At 38.0% G+C, this 25119-nt stretch overlaps 1 protein-coding gene across 12 annotated transcripts in view; it reads right to left on the bottom strand.

Moving 5' to 3' along the window:
- Window positions 1–935: 935 nt before the first annotated feature.
- LOC119534589 (probable G-protein coupled receptor 141) overlaps window positions 936–25119 on the bottom strand; it is a 60245-nt gene continuing 36061 nt past the window's right edge. For 7 of the 12 annotated variants that reach the window (XM_037837095.1, XM_037837097.1, XM_037837094.1 and 4 more), the window contains 3 exons: window positions 24478–24558; window positions 5619–5759; window positions 936–2170 (listed from right to left, as the gene is read on the bottom strand). In XM_037837095.1, coding sequence (XP_037693023.1) covers window positions 1239–2156 — 918 coding nt within the window. In that variant the 5' untranslated portion in view covers window positions 2157–2170; window positions 5619–5759; window positions 24478–24558 and the 3' untranslated portion in view covers window positions 936–1238. Of the gene's footprint in view, window positions 2171–5618; window positions 5760–21686; window positions 21737–24477; window positions 24559–25119 lie in introns of all 12 variants that reach the window. The other 5 variants (XM_037837102.1, XM_037837103.1, XM_037837100.1 and 2 more) reach the window with 2 other exon arrangements.

Here is a 25119-nt window from a genome sequence, read left to right as displayed (position 1 = left end):
ACGTTTTCACCATTATTTAGATTGTTCAGTAAGCTTTTAAAACAGTTTTTGGAAGAACAATGCAACTGGTTATTGTGCTGGTTTGAAGCTGTCATGTACCCCAAGGCCATGTTCTTTCAGGCAGATCTATTATGGGTGGGACCTTTGATTAGGTTATTTCAATGGAGATGTGACCCACCCACTCAAAGTGGGTCTTAATCCTTTACTGGAGTCCTTTATGAGGATAAAAGACAGAAAAAGCTGAGAGAGTTTAGAGAGAAACACCCAGAGAAGTTTGGAGAGAGCTCAGTGAGAAAAGCCCCGGAGGAGCTAAGAAAGGACCCACAGAGGAAGCCACTGGAACCAGAGCTGAAGGCAATGAAATGCAGGAGCAGAGGACCAGCAGATGCCAGCCATGTACCTTCCCATGTGACAGAGGTGTCCCAGTTGTCAGTAGCCTTTCTTCAGAGTCCAGGTATCACCTGTTGATGCCTTAATTTGGACATTTTCATGGCCTAAGAACTGTAAATTTTAAGTTAATAAATCCCCATTGTAAAAGCCAACCCATTTCTGGTATATTGCACTGTGGCAGCTTTAGCAAACCAAAACAGTGATATAGAGGAAGTTTATTCTCACGTCCTCAAACTTGACCTTTCAAAGGACACAAATCTAGAATATCTTGTTATAGCAGAGGACAGCAGGTTTTGTTTCTCTTGATTTCTAGATAAGTGACTTCCTACTGAAGTTCCAGCAGTTTCTTATGACATCACTTTGCCTATGTTTTGGCAGGACTGTGAGTTGATTGGGCCATCTTATGCATTTAGCCAAGTAGAGTTTGTATTTTAAGAGCTGGATCATGGCCACGATAAGCTACCCAAAATGAAGTGGAGTAAAAGAACTAGATAGATGAGCACCATCCAAAAGCCTAAAAAAAGACCATGTTCAAAATCAGAAAACCAGAAGGACTTAACAAAACTTTATAAACCATTAGTTCCCTGGTGTCTTGATGAGCCAAGTAGACATTTTGTGTTGAAAAATAATGCAGTATTACAACTCTGGGTGTATCAAACATCACTGATCTTTGTATAGGAGTCATTCAGAGATCCATAAGGATCAAATAAGGACCAAAAAAGTGCTCTTGACATTTTAATGGCCATCTGTTTGGCTGCATAAAGGCATAGTTTTCAAGTCATGAAACTCCCCCCATGTCCATTCTTCACTCCCAATAAGGAAGTAAGTATGAATATTGTAGTTTATGGCTAACGGCACAAAAGGCAATTCCATAGGTCGATTGTCTTCTGCTTAAACCAGCGGCTCCCCCCAAGAACAAAGAGCAGTAAATCAAAGCAGCTAATCGCTGTTACACTCAAGAAGATTTCATTATAAAATGCAACTTTGTCATTACAGAGATGTGAGTGTGCCACAACTTGCAAATAATAGATCCGGAAGAACTGATAAGGAATGAAGCAAATAAGGATAACTCCAATAAAAAACAGGTTTTTCAATTGAGCCCAGAACTCCTGGTGGGATAGCAAGGAGTGGTGTAGCTTCCGCGCCATCGACACAATGATGAAGACCTGGAAGACCAAGAGAATCAGCGCGATGGCTATAACGATAGCAACTATGAAATAGTTGATGATTTGTGCATACGTACGAGCTAGTTCTTTGTGGAACTTGAAACAATGTTGGTCATCGTATGTCTCATGAGACCCATACTGGGAAACAACCAGGGGCACCATAATGACAATCACCAGCAACCACATGCCAGTGCTTGCAGCCACAGCATGCAATTTTCTGTAAAATTCCACTTTGTTCTTGCGCTTGAAGAAGATGAGGTACCTGCTGACCAGGATCACCACGTAGAAGAGGAATGTGAGGTACATGTGGATGTGCAACATGGCACTCACAATTTTGCATAAGGGCAACCCAAAGGTCCAAGTTTTTTTGATGAGGTAGATCAATCGAAAAGGTACTGTCAAGAGAAAGACACTATGTACCACCACCAGGTTAACGACCGCAGTGGTGGTCACAGAGCGGGTGTTCATTTTCACCAGCAGGAACAAAATGGAGATGACGCCCACCAGTCCTCCAATGAGCACTATCCCATAGAGACTGGTTAAATAGGGGGTCAGTATAGGACTGCATGACGAATTCGTGGAAACGTTGTGGTCGGCCATATTCCAGAAGCCACCTGAAAGAGACAGACACCGACAAGGTGGCTTTGCATTTAGCAGTTCACATAATTTAAACTTTTTGTGCCTTAAGAATGATACCTACATCATATGCTTGTTTGTATTCTTTGGACCTAAAACACAGTAAGTCAGTGATCCTTAATCTTTAATAGGTTAAGGACTTCTTTGAGATGCTCCTGGAGACATGCAGATATATGTACATAGACAAAACATTTTGCATAAAACTTCAGAAAGACTGCAGACCATCTGAAGTTGATACATGGATACATGTACTGCAGTAACCACTGAAAAAGTTTGTAGGATGGATGGAAAGATGAGTGGATGCATTAATTATGCAAATTTTTTTCTATTAGGTATGATTATCGTTGTCTAATTCTAGCTCATCAGCAAATGACCCAAAAATACCCATACATAATTCATACGGGATACCAATGAACTTGGCAGAAATGATGGTAGAGATTGGATCTGTTCTGTTAATCCCGTCTCTCCAGGCTGACTAGAGGGCCTCATAAATAGTAAATTCTCCAGCATCCATTTGGCAACTTCCAACTCTCCTTCTAAGAGATGAATCTTATTACATTTTGGCTCTGGAAATGTCCTTGCATACATATATGATGATTCCTGACTTAGAATTTCTCCCTCCCATGCCCTATCTGAATATTTGAACTTCCCAGTACAGAGATTTCTGAAATTCCTGAATTTGCTCAGATAGTCTGTGGCCAGTGCCTCCATCCAGATTAATTATCACCAACGCCATTCTATGCTCTGATGAGCTGGCCTTCTCCCAATCTAAACACCCCCCCCCCCAGGTGTCTACATGTAGCTGAGCCTGGAGCCCCCTGGCAACTAGAATTCAGTGGAAAGGGGGATCGTCTTTGGCTTTTGAAAGTATGACACCTTGATGGATGAATTAAAAGAGAAATTTGGTGCTTGGAAAAATATAATTATTTAGAAATAGAATTTCATAGTAAAATATATGTAAAAATAGGATTTCAACAATTCTGGAAATTCAGGAAAGCAAGCATTAATTTCTTTGGGAAGAAATTTAAAGACAGAATGAGATGATCCACAGGTGTTTAAAATCAAATATAGACTTCTGGCCAAAATGAAGTAGCAGGGACAGGATTTACCTCCCACCCGAAACAACCAAAACCAGACAAAATATATAAAGCAATGCTTTGCAAGAAATGGTACATCAGGCAACGAAGGACAGTGATCCATGAAGATGGAAAATCTATGAGGACAGCCTTTATTGTCTTGAGAGAGTTTCCAGGCCATGGTGGCAGGGAGTGGGAATGAGTTTAAAAACCCTCCTCGAATGAGGGACAGCAAGATGTGGGCCCAGAAGACATGGTGGCTAGTGTTCTCAGAACAGAGCACCTGAGAGGAGAGCACTGCACAGAGAGACAACTTTGAAGTTCTGCGGAGGGTCCCATTTAAGTATGCAGCTGAGTACTGATAAGCACATGAATCTGAGGAAATTAACCTGAGACTGGGTGAAGAGCCACCCACGAAGATTTGAAGTAAAATAGCTGGTGCTCATAAAGAGCCAGGAATAGTATCTATTCTGACCAGAGTGGAAAACCTCAAGATTTTTGGGCTATTGTGTAGAGTACACAGAAAGTTCTTGTCTTAATAAAAGGAAATAACTAACTCTGGATCAGTGACTGTCCTAGTTCCACGTAACATAACTTAAAAGCAAAACCTCATACTATTTTTAAGAGTGTCCCATAATAAGCTAGAAGAATATTAACAGGAATACAAAAATATTCAGTACCCAGCAAAGTAAGACTCGATATTGAGAAAATGTCATTCTCCCCAAAGTGAGCTACAGATTGAATGCAATCATGAACAAAAACCCTATCAGACCTCTTTCTTAGACCTTATTCTAAGCCTTATATGATCATACAAAGGTCTTAGAAGAGCCAAAATGATTTTGAAAAAGAACACAAATAAAGGACTTATTTACATGCTTTCAATATTTTCTGTAAAGCTTTAGTAATCAAAACCATGTGATTTTAGTGTCAGGCAAGACATACAGAACAAAGGACAGATTTAGGAGACCAGAAATGGACCCACACATCAACTGATTTTCAAAGAAGATGTCAAAGCAATTCAATGATGAAAGGTGCTGGAACAATTGGGTAATCATGTGCAAAAAATGATCTTTGATTTTTACGTCACACCATATATATAAGCTAACGCAAAACAGATCATAGATCTAATAGGAAGAACTAAAATTATAAATCTTCTAGATGAAACTAGGAAAAACTCTTTGTAACTTTGGGTTACAAAGCTTCTGTTTTACAAAAGATACTCTTAAGAAAATGAAAAATCAAAACCTGTACTACAAGAAAACAAATTGCAAAACATACATCTGGCCAAAAATTTTTATACAGAATATTAAAAGAAATTTTACAGTCCAATAACAGAAGACAAAGGGACCAATTTTTTAAACTGGGCAAAGGATTTGAACAGACATCTCACCAAAATATATGAATCGTAAATATGCAGAAGAAAATGTGCTCCATGTCAGTGGTCATTAAGGAAATGCATATGAAAAACCACAAGACACCATTACACTTCCACTAGACAGAAGTCAGAAGACTGACAATATGGAGTGAATGGAAAATAATCCAACAATTGAAACCTTCATACATTCCTGGTTAGAATGCAAAATAGTATAACCACTTTGGAAAAGAGGTAAGCAGTTTCTTATAATGTTAAACGTACATTTGCCATTGTACCCAGAAGTCCCACTCTCAGGTATTTATCTAAGGGAAATGAAAACATTTTCCCCATAATAATTTATCTTGAATATCCACAGCAGCTTTACTCATAATAGTAAAAAATAGGAAACAACCCCCAAATCCATTGACTTTTGAATTGATAACCAAATCATGGATATTCATACTATCAAGTGTTACCCAGAAATAAAAATGAACCAACTACTCATTCACACAATCACATCAAAGCATTATCCTAAAACATGCATTTTCAATGGGGGTGATATTGTCCCCAAAAGGAGCAAGATTTTGTTCTTGGTGGGTGAAAAATCTCTACTCTTTTTATGCATAAAGCAGATATGCAAAGAGTACATAAGCAGATATATGCTGTATTTGTGGTCTTATAATTTCACAGGGAGCATGCAAGAATTTGGGAGTGATGGAAATGTTTTATAGTTGATTACAACTATATTTATTTATTAAAATTCATTGAATTATACACTTAAAATTGAATTTAACTGTATGTAAAATATATCTCAGTAAAGTTGATTTTAAAAATCAATAATAATAATAATCTGATCCCAGAGACCCTCTGGTTTTGTGAGCGTGGAATACAAATTCAAAGAATTGTGAGCTAATTAACTGGGCATTTTCTACGGCATTCCACAACAGGTTGTCCCATGTAAGACTTGTTTACTTAATGTGTAATCTCTGTACTTGCCTTTTATTTTTCGCCATAGAAAAGTTGTTCCATCAAGTAGACATGAAATTACATCGTATTGGTATCTGAGTCAAAGACGAATGTGCCACTGTAAGTTCTGCTCCTCACTTTCTTTGGCTATTGACCTTGTACGAGGGCCTTCTGAAAGAAGAAAGTAAAAATAATAGGCAAATCATTTGCTGTGAGTCTCTTTTTTCTTATAAACTGCCATGACCCCTGCCATTCACATACAAGAAACACAAATTAAACATCTTCCATATGCCAAGTACTATGCTAAATGCTTGCCTGCCCATTGTCTCATTTAACTGTCACAACAATCTTGTGAGTTGTATCTGTACTGTACTGAATTTTAGATGCAGAAACTGAGCCCAAGATGGGATAAATCAATTGAGCAAGGTCTCCAAAGTTACACACACACTCAGACACACACACACACCAAACGCCTCATTGTGTATCATGGAGTAGCATGTTGTGAGTCCCCCAAGTCCGAGTTTCTAACTCTTAAAATGAGAAGGAGGGGAGTCCACGAAGAAATTTCTATCCACATGTCTGCGAATATATCTTTAGAACTGTTCTTCCTTCTTTTTGTATTTCTCACTTTCCTGTTCCTTTTATTTAGTTTGGCAAATCCTATTGGTTAGCTCATTCAACAGCCATTCGTACCTGCTCCAGCCTGCCTTCCCATGCAGAATTTGTACAGCTGGAGTGCTTGCAGGTGACTTAGTTTGCACTAGTGTGTTGCACTATTGCAAACCTTTGAGGCAAACCTGAGCCACTGTGCAGAGAGATTGGATCATTTTGCAAGAGAGTAGTGGAAATGTCTGGTTCTTCTGGGACACCTATGGCAAAATTCTGGCACCAGAACCATATATCATGGGTTTCAGAAAGCAAGAGTCAGGATTGATGATGTTTCTGGAATTAGGTTCATGGTGTTAATGGGTAGTTTTCCTAAATTCATGGGTCATGCGTATATAGCATTCAAGCCTAGTTCTTGGACATTCCCAGAAATTCTGTAAGCTGTTACCTTTTTTAAAGACATTTTGCTTAAACTAGCTAAAATTGGTTCTGTTGCCTGCAACTAATAACTCTAATACACCTGGTTAATTCCTGGTTCTCCTTCAAGAGTCAGCTAAGGCATTCCTCCCCCCCAGAAAGTCTTCCCTGATCTCTACTCTCGCTTCAGGCTCTGGGACATTTCTTTTTTTGCCCCACAGAACATTCTCTGCTTGCCTCTTTTGTGTCACTCAACACACAGAAACTTTATTATCAGTTTATACTTCTGCCTTCCAAACAAGACCGTAAGCAGAGTAGAATCCCAGGGGTGATCCAGGGTAGAATCTTAATTAACCAATCTTTGTATCCACAGAACTTAATGCTTTTTAAATTTAATGTAAATATATTTATGAAAGATAGCATACATATACATGAGTTGCACACCTGTAAGTATACTATTCAATGAATATTAACAAGGTGAGTGTACCTTTGTAACCAGACCCCAGATAAAGAAACAGAGTTATTACTATAACACCAGAACATCTTGTAGTGTCCCCTTTCAGGTGGTATTGCCCTCACTGAAGGTAATCACCATCGTGACTGCCAACATCAATAGAATAGCCGTCTCTACTTTGAATCTCACTGAATTGAATCATAGGCATGTATATTTTTTTGAGTCCAGCTTCTTTCACTCAACATTACGCTTTGAGATTCATTCATGTGTTTAGTTGTTTGTTCATTCTTATTGTGTTTTATTATTCAATTGTATGACTATAGCACAATTTAGTTATCCATTCTATTGTTAATGGACCATTGTATTATTTCCAGTTTGGGGCTATTACAAATAATGCCACTCTGAACATTCTTACGCATATCTTCTGGAAACATATGTATTTGTTTGTATTGGGTATTTAGATAAGAGGGAATTGGTGGATCATAGGGTATGCATATATTCAGTTTTAGTAAATATTGCAGAGTTTCCAATATATGGTCTCACCAGCAGTGGATGAATGTTTTAATTGCTCCACAATCTCAGAAACACTCGGCATTTTCTGTTATTTTCATTTTCGCTGTTGTAGTGGATGTGTGGTAGTATCATATTGTAGTTTTAATTTGCAATTCCCTGATGAATCATAAAGTTGAGTGCTTTCTCATGTTTATTGGGCACTTGGATATCCTGTTTGGTGAAGTGCCTGTTGAAGTCTTTTGCATATTTCTATTTAGTTGTTTGCCTTTCTCTAATTGATTTGCAGTAGTTCTTTGTGTAGCCTAGACATTACTCCTTTGTTGGACACCCTTATTGCAAATATCTTCTACCACTTTATAACTTACCTGTTCACTCCTTAATTGTCTCTTTTGATAAACAGAACTTCTAATTTTTAATATACCCCAATGTGACCCAAATTCCTTTATAGTTGGCACTTTGTTGCTCTGTTTAAGAAATTTTTGCCTAGGCAAAAATAGTAAGATAGTATCTTGTGTTTTCTTCTGCTTGCTTGTTTTTTGTTTGTTTGTTTTCAATTTTCACATTTAGCAACGAGTCTCCAATTGACCCAGAATCATTTATTGAAAAGACCACCCTTACCCCTACTGAATTGCAGAATCAGCTTTGTCATAAATCAGGTAACTACATTTAAGTCCATATCGTGGACTCCATTCTTTTCCACTGGCCTACTGATCAATACATACGCAATGCCACTCTAGCTAAATCACTAATACTTTATGATAAGTTTTCATATCCAGTAGTGTAAATCTTACAGCATTCTTTTCGTGAAGATTACCTAGACTATACTTGGCCTTCTGCATTTCTATACAAACTTCAGAGTCTGCTTACAAAAACTCCTGTTTTTTAAACTTGCCTTGAATTTATAGATCAATTTATGGAGTATTTATCACTTTTCAATACGGAGTCTCCTAATCCTGAACATAATATATTCCTCTATTTAATTATCGCTATCCTTCTTTAATTTGTGTAGTTTTCTTTATACAGGTGGTCTACATTCATTTTCTATATTGATTGAGACAATTATATGATTTTTCTTCCTTTGTTCTGTTGATGAAGTGAATTACAATGACAGATCATCACATGTACTGCCCTTGCATGGCTGGAATAAAATCCATTTTGATGTGCCATGTATTTATTTTTAACATATCACTGAATTTGAGGTGGTATATACATATACTCACACACAGGGCTAAATATTTTCCTCCAACCACTATTTTAGCCAGATTTCCCAAGTTTTGATGTGTCATATATTCATCATCATTCAATTCAAAATATTTTCTAATTTACATTTGGATTTCCTCTTTGACTCATGGGTTATTTTGAATAATATTGGTTAATTTTCACAAAATGTAGGTTTTCTAGTTATCTTCTTAAAATTAATATACTTGATTTTTTGGAACAGTTTTAGGTTTACAGAAATTGAGCAGATAGCACAGAGAGTTCCTATATATCCTCTCTCCCCTGAACACATTTTCTGCTCTTACTAACATCTAACATTAGTGTATCAGTCGGGGTGCTCCAGAGAAACAGAACCAACAAGATACGTGTATTTTATTTTAAGGAATAGGCTCATGTGATTGTGGGGACTGGTAAGTTCAAAGTCTGTAAGATTGGCTGGCAGGCTGGGATTTCCAGTAAAGTTGATATTGCAGCCTTAAGTCTGAAGTCTGTAGGGGATGCCAGCAGACTAGGAACTCGGAGAGGAGTTCATATTGCAGTCTTGGGGCAGAATTTCTACTTCCTCTGGAAACTTCTATTCTTTGCTCCTAAGATCTTTAACTGATTGGATGAAGCCCACTCACATTATCTACATTAACCTGATTATAGATGCTAATCACACCTACAAAATATCTTCACCAGCGACATCTATGCCAGTGTTTGACCAATAGTTTGATACCGTAGCCTAGCCAAATCGACATATAAAATTAACCATTAACAATTAGTGTGGTACAACTGATGAACTAATATTGATACATTATTAACAAAAGTTCATAATTCACATTAAGGTTCACTCTGCTGTACAGTTCTACATGTTTTGATAAATGTGTGTCATGTATCCATCATTATAGTATCACACAGAATAGTTTCACTGCCCTAAAACCCCCTGTGTTTCACCCATTATCCCTTCCCACCTCCTCCTGAACCTCAGGCAATCACTGATTTTTTATCTCTAGAGTTTTGCATTTTCCAGAATATCATATAGTTGGAACCATACAGTGTATCACTTTTACTGACTAACTTCTTTCACTTAACAATTTGCATTCCAAGGTTCCTCTGGTCTTGGCTTGATGGCCTATTTCTTTTTATTTCTGAATAATATTTCATTGTATTTTTTTACCCCTTCAACAATTGAGGGACAGACATCTTGTTGCTTCAATTTTTGGCAATTTTGAACAAAGCTCTATAAACATTATTGTGCAAGTTTGTGAGAGGACATAAGTTTTCAACTAGGAACATAATTGCTGGATCATATGTAAGACTATGGCTGACTTTGTAAGAAACTGCCAAACTGTCTTCTGAAGTGGCTTTACCATTTTGCGTTCTCACCAGCAGTTAATGAAGTTCTGATTGCTCCACATCCTTGTCAGCATTTGATATTGTTAAGTTTTGGAATTTTAGCCATTCTAATATGTATGTGGTGGAATCTCATTGTAGTTTTAATTTGCAATTGCCTAATGGGATATTATGTTGACTGTATTTTATATGCTTATTTCTCATTGAAATATCTTCTTTGTTGAGGTGTCTGTTCAGAGCTTTCGTCCTTTTTTAATTGGGTTGTTCGTTTTCTTATTGTTGAATTTTAAGAGTTCTTTGTGTATTTTGGATACAAATTCCTTAGCAGACGCGTGTTTTGTAAATATTTTCTCTGTGACTTTTCTTTCCATTCTCTGAACAGGGTTATTTGCAGAGCAGAATTTTTATTTTTAATGAAGCCCAATTTATTTTTTCTTTCATAAATCATGCTTTTGGTGTTATATCTAAAAAGTTGCCACCAAACCAAAGGGCACCTAGATTTTCTCCTATGTTATCTTCTAGAAATTTTATAGTTTTGAGTTTTACATTTATGTCTATGATCCATTTTGAGTTAATTTTTGTGAAAGGTGAAAGATCAAAGATTAATTTTTTGCATGATGGATATCCAGTTGTTCCAGTACCATTTGTTGAAAAGCCTATCCTTTGTCCATTTAATTGCCTTTGCTTCTTTGTCAAAGATCAGTTGATTATATTTGTGTGGGTCAACATCTTGGCTCTCTACTCTGTTTCATTCATCTATTTACCTGTTCTTTCACCAATACCACACAGTCTTGATAACTGTGCTATATTTTAATTACTTATTTCTAGATTAATTCTCCTGTGGTTAAAAACACATACTCTGAAAGAATTCAATCCTTTGAAATTTTTTGAGACTTGCTTCATGACCTAGCATAAGGACAAAATTGGTAAATATTTCACATATCCCTAAATAGAATGTGCATATTGTGATTATTAGTTCCAGGTTCCTATATATCTAATTGAAATTTAATTTAATTGTATTATTCAAATCTTTTATATGACCACTGGTTTTCCATTCCTTAATCTAGCAGCTATTGAGAGCTATATGTTAAAGTCTCCCCTTATTACTGTAGATTCGTGTATTATCCCTTTTCATTCTGTGGGGTTTGAATTTTATGCTTTGAAGCTAGGCTTTTAGATTCGCAAAATTTTGAATAGTGATATATTCATTATAAAATGCCTTCTTTATACAGTTACTGCTTATTCTTACCTAAAGTCTATTTTTCCTGAGAAAACCTAGCTTTCTTTTGTTTAATCTTGTCACTTTATATTTTTCCATCCTTTTACTTGCAAACTTTCTGGTTTTTATATTTAAAATGTGTATTTTGTAAACACCGTTTAGTTTGGTCTTGCTTTTTAAAAAAATTTCACTGTAATAACCACTCTTTTAATTGATATGTTTACTCCATTTACATTTCATATAATATCTGATTTATCTGTGTGAATTATATCTTAATATCTGTTTATTCCTTTTCTCTTTTTTTGTCTTCCTTTGGAATATTCAAATAAATTATATTGTTTCATTTTTTTCCTTTACTAATTTGTTAGCTATGAATTCTTCCACACTTTTTTTAGTGGAGGTGCAAATTCTTCCACACTTTTTTTAGTGTGGTAGACCTAGAGATTATAACATGCACCTTTTAAACCCTACACATTTTAAACCCTACGTATTATTATTACTTTGGACAGTCAATATTCAATAGTAGTTATTTATTTTTATCTGCTTAGTTTTTTATCCTCCCTTCAAATCTGTGTTTTCATCAGGGATAATTTTGCTTTTGCTGAATAACTTCACATAAAATTTCTTTAAGAGCAAGTTTGTTAGGGATGAATTATCTCAGATTTTATTTATCTGAAAATGTTTATATTACACCTGCATATTCGAGGACATAGTTGCACAGCACAGAAGTCTAGTCTGGCAGTTATTTTCTTCCAACACTTAGAAATGTTGTTACACTTGTGTTCTGGCTTCCTTCATTTGAGATTTCAGTTGTTAGTCATGCTATAGCTTCTTTGAAGGTAGCATGTCTTTCTTATCTCCTTTGGCTTTTTTAAAATTTTATTTTAAGATTTTCTTTGCTTTTATGTGTAGTTTTGTGCCTGGGTGTTATTTCATTTTATTTTATGGTCTGCATTTATCTTGCTTGGAGTTTTTTAAAAATCAGTTTTAGGAGAATTCTCAGTACTACCCCTGAAATATTGCTTTTTGTCCCATTCTATTCTTTCCTCTCAGACCTCAATTACAGGTATGATAGACATTTTCACTACTTCCAACTTGTCTCTAATAAATACTTTTTGGTCTGAATCCTCTATCCTGTTTCTGTTTTTATCTCTGCTTCCATTTGAATATTTTCTATCATTCCAGTTTAGTACTCCTGTCTTTTGCTGTGTCTAATCTACGGGTTCAACAAATTAATGAGTTCTCAATTTCTGATATTGAATTTCAGTTCTAGAATGGCTATTTGATTCTTTTCATAAATCTCTCTAATTTATTTCTTGTGAAATGTTCCTATCGTCTACTTCATTTTTCCCATCTTCTCTAATTGCTTAGCTATTTTAATATAGTTTTTTTTTAAGTGTGTCAGGAACATTTGTGGATCTATTTATGGTATTTGCTTTTTCTCTTGGTTTTCTGTCATGTGGTCTTATCTTTAGCCATGTCTGGTAATTTGTTATTAAGTGCTAGATATTGTGGTGCTTTTTTTTTTAAAGAGTAGCATTGGCAAACCATGTTCTTTTCCTCCAGAGCCCCCTGCATTTTCGAGAAGAGCCTAATGTATGATTCATTACCCTTTCTTCTGATGGATCTGGGATGACCTCAAATCTTTGTTTATAAAACGGTTGAAACCTCTGCTATATTCTTAAGAGGTTTTTTGGCTTAGGATTTTTAGTCTCCTATACCCAAAGAGCCCCAGTATTCAGCAAAATATCCTTGCAAGCCCATGGAAAGTCTGAGTTCTCAGCCCTGAATTGGAAAATTCCCTTATGGTAACACCTACTCAATTCAGCTCACCTATTTGAGCTTCTCTCTCCTCTAGAGTCTTGGCCTTTTCACTCATTGCCTCTGCTGTACTCCCAGTCTTCACACAGATAACTTCTACACTTTTATTTTATTTAGATGTTTAAGGTGCTCTTGGTGGGAGCACTGATTTGCTGATAGTCATTCGGTCCCATGAAGATACAGAAGCTAATATAATTTTTAATGCTTTAGTGGTGTAATAAATTTTATGGTTCAGAAATTTATTATGTCTAAAAAATGACAAAGGTAACTCCTCCCCTCTGCTATGTACAAAGATCAGTTTTCTAACTTCTGTAGAATTTCTATTACCAAATGAGTAAGTTACAGTAAAGGTCTTTGTAAATCTTGAAGTACATTATCTAATCCCTAAATTACAAAGCCACAGTCCATAAAACCCTCATTCTCTGAGCTTTGGTCACTGTTCCAGTCTGCTAATGCTGCCCTTTTGCAAAATACCAGAAATGGATTGGCTTTTATAAAAGGGGTTTATTTGGTTACAAAGTTACAGTCCTAAGGCCATAGAAGTGTCCAAGCTAAGGCATCGACAACAGAGTACCTTCACTGAAGGATGGCCAATGGTGTCTGGAACACCTCTGTTGTCTGGGAAGGCATGTGGCTGGCATCCTCCTCCTTTGCTCCCAGGTTGTGTTTCAAAATGGCTTTCTCCAAAATGTCAGCTTTCAACAGCCATCTTCAAAATGTCTCTGTAAGCTGCAGCTCCTCTTCAAAATGTCACTCTCAGCTGCTCTGAGGTCCTTCTGTCTGTGAATTCCTTTATAACAACTCCAGTGATCCAATAAACACCCACCCTGAATGGGCAGGGTAACACCTCCATGGAAATTATCCAATCAAAGGTTTCTCTCACAGCTGATTGAGTCACATCTCCATGGAGACACTCAATCAAAGGATTCCAATCTAATCAACACTAATACATCTGCCCCTACAAGATTGCATTAAAGAACATGACTTTTTGTAGGGGACATAAAATGTTCAAACTGGCACAGTCACAATAGCCTTCCTTCAGGTCTTGCAATGCCCCAAGCTCCTTCTCGCCTTAGCACTACCAACTCTTCTCTCCCCTACCAATCATCTAGCCATGTACTCATCCTTCAGATCTCAGGTCTATTATCCATTCTTCTGGGAAGCTTTCTTGGACCTCTAGTCTAGATCAGGTCTGCCTCATATTCTCTTTCAGAATTCTTACAAGTGTGATTAATTACTTTGGTAACTGGCTGCTTGGTGTGTCTCCCTCTAGATTATAAGCTCAACAAGGACAGGCACTGCATATGTTTTTATTTTATTCCATTCTTGTGCCTATAAACACTGGCCTGCACATAGAAGATGGTCCCTAAATTTAATGGGAATAACTAACTGGCCATAAATGTGACTAAGGCACATTATATTACTTCAATTCTTGCTTCTTCCATTGTTTACAGTTTTATCCTGGACAACTTAATTCACCTCTCTGAGGCTTACTTTCCTCACCTAAAATACGGATAATCCCTCTTACCTCACATAGCCTTTGTGAAACTTAATTTTGCTAATATATGCAAAGTGTTAAAACATTAAAACATTATCTAACATGATAATAATAATAGTTAATCATCAATGTTGATTACTCTATGAAATAAAGAATGAACCCAAAGTATGGGGTAGAAAAATTTTCCAGGAATCTCCTAGCCATACTCTCTTAGCTGCAAAAATCCCACAACTTGCTTCTGCTTTACTGAGAGTAACAGAAAATGGGTTTGATGACTGATAGTTGAAACAGTAACAGCCAGGGAGGCTAATCATGCCAATATCTTTCTGTAGCCTCCTGCACCAGTGTCCCTGGTCATGTGTTGTGGTGACATTTACAGTTGTTCCCCCAAACTGGGGCTTCTTCCTGTTCCCAAAACTAGCACCTGACATCCTTTGCCAGATGGCACGACAAGAAAAGCAACTATAGCCACAGTTGCAGATCATTCAGCTGGCCAGGCACACTGAGCCAAGCCCACATCCGCCCAGCCCTGCCCAGGTGCACCCCACCCACTTCATGTTACTGGCTGTGGACTTGCCACCTGACATCTGGTTTGGATTCTCTGCCAGACCTGACACCAGTTTGATGTACTCCCCACCAATCCCCTGCCTTAGACTCAGCTCTCCTGATCTCATGACTGTTGCCCCATCAAACCCATCTGCCAATATATCCCCTCAGCCTGATTTGAAGCCCAATTTTTCCTTCTGGATAATGCCATCTCCAATTCTCTGCTCACTCATTTCCTCCTACCCTTTTTGTGTGTCTGCAGCTTCACCTCAGATTTTGAACACCCATCTCCTGATGAGGAAGGGTTTATTGAAATCTCAGGGGATTCTGCATGGACCATTTGCTGGTCTAGCTCTGTACTGATGACCCACCCAATTTTTGCAATGAGTTCTTCTCTGCTCCTTGGTCCTAATTCTATTACTGGGATCCCTTGGTTGTGCTGCTTGCCTATACATAGGCCTTCATGCTCTCCATCACCTATCCATTGTCCCTGCACTGTCATCCGGAGGATCAAGCTTCCAACCCTGCCAGCCTACAAACACCTGCCCTGTGCCTGGGTCCCAGTAGGTTTCCAGGGGCTGCCTTCTGTGCCTGCCTGGACCCACATATTGCCGGTTTCTAGATGTCCTGGCCCTGTGCTCTATCCAAAGTTTATGACAATATTGTGCAAGATTCCCAGATAGTCTGCCCTAGATCACAGCTCCTCCACTCTGCCCCATCAATCACAATGAAACTAATCCTGCCTTATAGGTCATGAGCTCTCTCAGCACACCTGCTGGGGGCATTTTCTCACCTCACATCACATCCAAGGAGCAGGGCTCTGACTCTGGCCAAGGAAATGCAATGAGAAAAGAGGAGAAGTTAAAAAGTTCTTTCTTCCTGGAGTGTGTTTCTCTCTATCTCTTTCTTTGTTTTTCACCACCCTCCCCCCATGCTGCCCTTTACTTTCTCTTCCTTTTTGCCTCTCTCTACATGGCATTGCTCTTTTATTGTTTTCTTGCAGATTACTCCATCTCATGTAATGGTGGGGTAAGATGACTTGGGGTCATTTCCCCATGTTAAGATGGCTTCCCAGCCTTTGAAAGCCAAGCAAGTACTAGAAGGACCTAGAGGAAGAAGACAATGAATCACAAATCATTTTTGAGATTCATAGTAGTGAGGGAAGCATGATAGGAATTTATTCTCGGGGTTGGGGGAGCACACAGGATGTTGATATGCAGGATGCACTCCCTTAAATATTAATTTGACTCTAGAAATTGATAGAAATTTTTAATTTGTTGTTATGGAATTTTTACCTCTCCTCTCCTTCTTTCTTGCCCTTGGACGTGACTTGCAGCCCCTGACTGAGCAGGTCCAACACCATACTATTAGGGAGGAACCCTCACTTCACCTATTTAGGGGCCAGGGCATTTCTGTATGTTCACAACAGCCTGTTCTCTGATTCATGAGGAAAGATGGACTTGAGGGATCAATAACATTATTTTGTCAGTATTACAGGAGAGAATTGTGTCCCTAATTGAAATTGAAACATTGAAACTCTACAATTTCTCATTTGAGTTCTGAATTTATCAGTGTCACATTTCTCTTGGTAAAATTTCTTCTTACAGTGGTTTACTTCAATGGCAATTAGTGGCAACATGAATTTAAGCAAAATAAATTAACTGATTTGAACCCAGACTGCTAGATATTTCCTTATCTATTATTTTATATGGATGTTAGAGTCAGGGGTCAAAAAGAATGGAGGAAATATCAAGCTTTCACACAAAACAGAAAGTTCAAAGCTTAAAAACCTTGGAAGGAAATGTCATTGCAAAAAATTTGAGCACACACACAAAATAAGAAAACCCTTCCAAGAGAGTTCAGAAAGGCTCCCAATGCCTCACTGCAGAATAATAGCTTGCTAATGAGAACAGCCCCTGAGACTGTGGGAAAGTCAGAAAAATGTCTGAGAGGCATGGAAAGCAGTGAGCTGGCAGGATTATTGACAGACTGGTCTGAGAGACAAACACCACAACCAGGACCTGGAACATTTGAGCCAGCACCTGTAGTCACAGTGTTCAAGGACAAGCACAGCTGATGATAGTGAAGTGTGTTATATAATAAATGCTTGCAGATACAAAATATATAGTCTTTAATGTAGATCAGAGGTGCTATTTCTTTCCCTGGATATCAAGTTTAGATGACATGAGTTTGACTTTCTCAATATTCAGGCTCAGTTTTTTAAATTTGCTCAAAGCTTTGGGGCACAGACACTTTGAAAAGGTCAAAGATCTGAAACCAGGAAGATTCCCTATTTGGGTAGAATGTTTGGGAGATGTGAGTTAACATTTTTCTTTAAAGACTCTACATCACACCCAATTATTTGTAGAAGAAAATAACATGAGCACTAGCCCATTATTTGGCATAGGACAGGTGATTGTTATATCTGTAATGACTGGGTGAATTTCACGAAAGAAAAAAAAGAGAAATCAAGAAGATGGATGAGAGGAAGAGAGAGATGGAAGAGGACAGAAAGAGGAAAGGGGAGAGGAAACAAGCAAAAAGGAAGAGGAGGAGAAGGAAAAGAGAAGAAAAGAGGAGAGGATTGGAGGGTCCCAGCCAGTAATTTTCTCACTCATAGTCCTTGAGCTGATTGTAATCCTTCTTGGCTTCAAGCTCTTTACACCTAGAAATGATGCCAATGCCTTAATGCCTTCTCAGCCAATGGATTGTCTGATATAATATGAACTGTTTGCCAAAGAGTACTGCTGATCTCTGTAAGACCTGAAAGAAGGTGAGGGATGTAGTTTCTGCTTCCATGGAAACAATCCATTGCTAATGCAGAGAACCAGGGAATTTTAAAAAATCAACAATATTTATTTGCTGATGCTATTTAACTATGTCACTGATATCCTCATTGTGTCTTCTCTTCCATTTAAACTCTCTTGTACATCCTTGAGGAATAACCTCAGATCCCATTGGCTTCAGGACCCCTCCTTGAGCCCCACAGACTCTCATCTACTCTCTCAAAATGCTTTACCTATGAATGACTATTATTCCTTCCTCTCTTTCCTTCGTATCTCTTTTTAAAAATTTTATTCTTTTTTTTAACTTTGAATTTCTTTCAGCACTAGCACAATGTGGTTTGTTGTTCTTGTTTTTGTTTTTAATATAGTAGGCATTAGTCCTTAACTGAATAGATGAAATAATGGTGAAAAATATCTTGGCTTTATTAAGCATTTCTTTGATAGGGCCCAATTGTGATCTAGTCCAATAACAGCTGTCAAGAACCCAGAAACAAACTGTACGCTCAGAGAGAACTCTCCCAAGAAGCATGGCTGCCTTTCTGGCTCTCTATGGACCCCCTTTCCTTGAGAGGGGCTCTCTTCTTAATCTGTGGCTGATCCCTGATCACCAGCATGAAGCTATTCCTGATATTCAAATTTCCCTCCTGCCCTTTCTCATTCCCTACTTAAAACACTTCTTTGGTTCTCCTTTGTGAAGAAAAGGAAGTCCAAACACTTACTGTGGCAGATTGAATTATGTCAGAAGACATGATCTTAATCTTGATCCCATTCCTGTGAGTGTGAAACCATTTGTAAATAGGACCTTTTGACTATTTTTAGTTAACCTGTGGCCAACTGGATCCAGGTGGCTTTAATCCATATTGCTGCGAGCCTTATAAAGAGAAGAAACAGGAAGCCAAGAGTCAGAGAAAGCCATGGGGAGGAACAAGGAGCCAGAAGTCATTGGAAATCAGAAAAGCAGACACAGGAGAGAGAGTTCACCATGTAGTGGGAGGCAGAGATGCAAGCCAAGGAACCCTAAGGATTGGGCAAGCCAGAATCAGAAAGCCATAGACTTCGAGGGCTGGAGGGAAATACAGCCTTGCTTTTGGACTTCTTGCTTCTGAAACCATGAGCCTATAAATCCTGTAGTTTAAGTCAACCCATTGTGTGGTATTTGTCATAGCAGCCTGGCAAACTGAGATGCCTGCCATTTCATATAAGCCCTTTGCAATCTGGTCCCAATTTATATTTCAAGGCTCATCTCCTGCCTTTCCTCATCCTTATCTCATGACCCAGATCTACAGACATTCTTGCCATTCCTAGATCATCCACTTTCATAGCTCCAGGTTGTTTTATTCTTTCTGTAGACTCCTGATGTACGGTTCTAGGCACCTAGACTGAAGTCCAAATTGTATCATAAATGATTCCATTTCTCCTCTTAACAACTTTCCCTGGCCTCCTGTTGTCTACAAGAAACTTGTAAATGCCTTTGCATGATGTACTAGACCCAGCAGCTCCATATACAGACCTTTTCTATCCCCACTGGACCACGAGGATTCCCCCATCCTGCAGACAAGATTTGATCACTGTTCTGCTGTAATTTCAAGGTGAGCTCCCTAACTTTGCCTGATGCATAGTTGGTGGCTATTTCCTTGTGCCTTGCTCATCACCTTGCTCATCACCTTGCTCATGCATTGGTGATTATTTCCCATAGCTGAGGACTACCCGGATGTCAGAGGTGAGACATGCAGTGATGTCTCTGATTGATAAGGAAACCTCCACAGAGTCAATGTCAAAACCCAGCCCTTAGAGTCCTACAAAATGATGCTAAACAACACCCATCCTCTTGAGGGTATTGACCTCAAGCCCCAGGATCTCTTCTTTCTAACAGAAGAGCAGCTATGATCAACTTTGGGATTTCTCATGTCATTTATTATACAATCACATCATTTTTAAGTGTCTATAGAGTAGGAGGTAGTGGCGATTCTGAGATGAATAAAACACATCTCTGCATTTAAATTTCCTTCTGCCTGGTAGGGAAGAAAGAGGTAAATAAATTTTTTACAGGAACATGTATGGTATGTAAAAAATGTCACAGGAATTCACAAAAGGGAGTAGGTAATTTAACAGTGTGGATAGTGAAGGCATAAAAATGGAGTAATGAACACTTGGTTTCAGATGTGTAAGAGGCACCATATAAAGTATTGGATCTTGAGGGAGGCTCTGAAGTTCCAGGTACAGAGAGGAGGAGGTAGGACACTCAGGTAAAGACAAGAGTCTGATCAAAGGTATGGATACATGTTCAGGGAATTACCAGTGGTGTACTGTGCCTGGAACATTGGACAAATGAGCACAACATGCATGTCAGTAGATGAGGCTTGCTAAATATACAGTATGTTGCTTCTCTGAGGATTTCCTATTTTATCCTGAAAATTCTGAGAGATGCAGGGAATTTTAGTGTATCAAGTGGCATTTTAATATTTCAATTTCAAAAACTTATTTAGGCAACAGAATGGAGAGTGGATTAGAGGAGGAGAAGACAGAAAGAGTAATACCATAAATTGGACGTTATGTTGGTCAACTTTAAATATTATAAGGGTTAGTGCAAGCTAGCACCACCCAGCAAAGTTGTCTCCCAAACTAAACAAAGATTGAAGAATTGCGGTTGGAGCAGTAGGTCCATCCTTAAGATACATCCATCAGTGTATAAATGATATCTTCATACCAAATACAATGTTAACAAGACAAAGAGAAATCACTCAACATTTTTGGAAAATAAATGTCACTGAAGAGAGACACCAAACTCCTTAGGTAAAAGAACTAACAGATTAGTTAGCTCACTAAAAAAATAAGCAAAGGAAAAAAAAAACTTAAAATGTAATCAATGCCTTCACAGAGACGATGATGTGAAAAATAATCTATTATATTTCTTATTGAAGTTAAAAATAATGTACTGAAAAATACAATTTGTGAGTTTGTAAGAATGTTCACAAGCATTCTTCCAGATGGAACTAAAATGGGCAAAGAGATGGAAGATTTAAAAAAAACACACACACACACAAAAACACCTAGGGCAAATCTAGATGTTCCAACATCAGCTGGTAAATATCAGAGAAGGAGACAGAAGAAAGAGTGGAAAATTCAGAGAAATAACTGAAGAGCATTTCCTATACAAAAAACAGATCACATCTTCATGTTGAAAGGTCCCACCCAGTGCTGAGCTGAATTAATAGAAAAGACTAACATTTAAACACATTTGGATGGAATTTCAAATCACAAAGAACATACTTGCATATCCACACTGATGTTTATAAAACATCTCAAACTTGGTATATCCAAAGATGAAATCCTTCTCTTTTCCCCACCCTACTCCCAGACACACACATAAACTTGTTCCTTGCAAAGTCCTCCCTATCTCAGATAATAGATAATTTATTTTCCAGTTAAGTTAAAATTCTTAGCATCCCCACCCCCGCTTTTTTTTCAAAGTTCATCTCCACTCCATCAGCAAATCCTGTCACTTCTCCTTCATAATTATCAAAATAGCAACCCTGGACAAGATTTTTTCTATAAAGGACATTTCTGGGACAATTAGTGAAATATTAACAATCTGTAGATATGGTAATGGAATTGCATCAATGTTATTTTCTTGATTTTGATGATTGTATGTAGCAATATAAGAGAATTCTTGGGGAATACATACTGAAGTACTTAAGGATAACGGACATCATGTCTTCAACTTTTCAAATGAATCTGAAAAAATTATAATAATTATGCATAGAAAACGTGAAACAAATTTGATAAAACTTACAATTGGGAAATCTGGATGAAGAGTAGATTGGAGTTCTCTATACCATTCTTACAATGTTTCATGTAAGTGTATAATTACTTCTAAAAATTACAAAAGTAAAATAAATCTAGGTTCTGACTATTCTTTGCCACTTACATTGCCAGAACTGTGTATTCAAGCTATATTATCTCACCAGGATCACCGTCAGAAACTCATAATTTCCTGTCTGAAACTCATAATTTCCTGTCCTTTTGTTCTGGTCTCCCCTATAGTCTATTCTGAACTCAGCAACTAGAGTGATCCTTCTAAATATGAGTCAAAACATGTCTTTCCCCTTCTCAGAACCCTCCAATGGCTTCTCTTCTTACTCAGGGTCAAAACAAAAATTTGGAAAATGGTCTCTGAGGGATTTGAGCCCTTTCCCCACTGTCTCTTTGATCTCATCTCCTACAACTCTCCCTCTCATTGATCCATATTCCAACTTAACAGGTCGCCTCCTTGCTTTTCCTCCCGCTACAGGGCCTTTGCACATGAAATTCCCTCTTCAAGAATGCTCTTCCCAGATATCTGCGTGGCTTGCTCCCTCACCCACTTCAGGTCTCTGGGCACAGGTCACCTCCTCAGTGATGCCTTTCCTGACCTTCCTATTTAAAATTTCAACACCTACCCAGCATAATAACCACCCCCCCCCCTTTTTTTTTGCTCTACTATTCTCCATAGCATTTATGACAGACCATATGTTTTTACTTGTTTGTTTGTCTTCTTTCTCCTTCCTTTATAATTCAAGGACCCTGAGGATAAACAATTCTGTTTTGCTCACTGCTTTATCTCTTGCACCTGGAACAGTGCTTTGCAGCTGGCAACTTCTCAATAAATAATTGTTGAATGAATGAAACCAAACATCCTAAAAGTTTCCAGAGAGACAAGCACAGATAATTTATAAAATAATTAGAAACAAATTGGCATCAGTCTGTTGAGCATATTGCATACTGGAAAACAATCTTAATGTTTTGAAAAATGATTTTTAATTATTTAGAATTCCATTTTCAACAAACTAGCATCCGAGAGAGAGAGCAGAGAAAAGACATTTTCTGATACCTTGAATACGTAGAAAGTTGACATTGCTCATATCCTCCCTGAATTACTAATGTATATTCAAGAAAAATGAAAAAGGAATTTAAAAAGGGGATAGATGGAATACAAAACTATGATTGTGAGCCAAAATATAAGTGAAACATAATTAAATCTAAAATTTACAATTGCACACAATCAAAATACCCAATAATTTCAACATGATGGGAATGAGGAAAAGAATGGGGAGAGGGCTTTATGGCTAGGACTTTTGTGTTTTGAGGAGGTGGCCAAAGATTCTATTTAATCATAGAAAAACAATAAAATACAAGTTTTAACTCTTGAAGAAAGTCTAAGGTGATCACTTGGTGAATAAGAATAGGATGTATTGCCTACAACTTTGACAGAGAAAATTGGAGCATGGTAAATCTAATCAATCCAAACAGAGGCAGGGAGAAAAGAGAAAACAGGAAACAAACAAGAAAACATGGTAAATAGAAAAATTTAAAAAAGAGCACAAGAATAAGTCCAGACATATCTGAAATTATACTCATTATAAACAATTTATATTTTGTTCCTTCTTCCACATACAAAAAAAGGAAAATTGTGCCTAAAATTCTGTGACTATACTAAAAAAATACAAACCCCACCTGATTAGTACACTAAAAAGGGGTGTACAGTATGTGTGAATTATTTCTCAATTAAGCTATTATTTAAATGAAGAAATAAACAAGGGGAGAGAGAGAAATTGTGTCTGAACTGATGAGAAAGGATTGGGAGAAACAAGACTGACAGGTAAGTCAGACCAAGCAGAGCATCAGTGAGGCCAGGTGGCTGTCGGGAAGGTAGAGCAGAGCAGTGAAGGACATCTCAAGGTTTCCCTTGTCGGATGACTTTGTGGACACAGTGTCAGTAACAGGGAGTGCTAGGTGACCAACCCCGCTCACATGAAAGGCTGCTCACTATTACCTTCCTCCTACCTTCTGTTTCTCCTGCCTCTGCTCCCCACTCCATCCCTGGATTCACTTCCTCCTGCTGCACCTTGAACAGACCCGCCATTGGATTCCACTTCCTGAGAAAACCAGCCCTAACCCAGACACCCTTTATCACAGCTGCCTGTTCTAGTTTCTTCATAGCACTTATTCCTGTCATTTCACTCATTCTCTGTCATCCTCCATACCTGCCCAAGTCCCCGAGAATGAAAGATCCACAAGAGCTGTCTGAGTTACCACTAAATGCCAAGGACAAGGAGTCAGAAGGCAAAATCACAAAGTTTTAGCCTTTGAATGAAAGCTGTAGGGCCCTGAGTCAAATCCATCCATTTAACTGATGAATAAACTGCAGCCCCAACAGGGGACCTTCCTAAGCTGTCACAGTCAGGGCTAAATCTCTGGCTCTGTGTTCCATCAGAGCTATTCCCCTGACACAGCAATAACACAGGAGGACTCCAGAGTCCCAGAGAGCTTAATGAGAGCTTCCAAACGGCAGAGCAATGCTTTCAACCCACACTTTGGAACCTCCTTCTGGAATACCAATTAAGAGCCAAGACCGATATCTAGCCAGAGAAGGCTGTTGGAGGACAAGTGGCTTCCCTGCCTTTCAGGTATCCTGAGAACAAATTTTACTTCATTACCTTTGTTGGAAACAAATAGAAGCCGTTTATGCAAAATGTATGGAGAAAAGACTCTGGAATGACAGCTCCACCTCAGGGTAGCTAAAAAAAAAAAAAAAAAAATCCATCTGAAAATATCAGAAGCACTATGGAAAACAATAAAAAAGAAATATCAACTCTAAAGAAATCCATCTGAGAGAATTAAATGCCTAAGTAGCATATTTAAAAGTTTCCTTTTTTTCAAATTTGTACTCTCTCGTAGTCATCTTCTTTGCACATCCTATTTCTGAAGTTTGAAAGGAGTCTCCTAGGTCTTCAACTACCATTGTAAAAAATGCTTGCTTAGGCAGTTTCAAGGAAAATTATATCTGCCAGCCTCACTAATAAAAAAAAATCAGTTTCGACCAAACAGCAGCATTCTGAGTTTGAGCTATTATTTCTCCAGCCACTTGAGGAGTTAAAAATTGCACGTGACTTTATAACTTGGTGATATACAACTTCTGCTTACCTCATCTGTTTAAGGAAGTGAAAGCTGAGGTTCAAGATACATGAAGTTGAAACTCAGCGGCTGCTGTGTTTTTAGAGAGCCAGGGTGCTGCTCCATGAGGAACCTAAGAATGCTATTTCACTACCTGCTTCCTCCCAAATAAGAGCAGTCTGTGA

The sequence above is a fragment of the Choloepus didactylus genome, chromosome 5, assembly GCF_015220235.1.
Source record: "Choloepus didactylus isolate mChoDid1 chromosome 5, mChoDid1.pri, whole genome shotgun sequence".
Taxonomy (NCBI): domain Eukaryota; kingdom Metazoa; phylum Chordata; class Mammalia; order Pilosa; family Megalonychidae; genus Choloepus; species Choloepus didactylus.
This window is presented reverse-complemented; position numbering and strand designations above follow the sequence as displayed.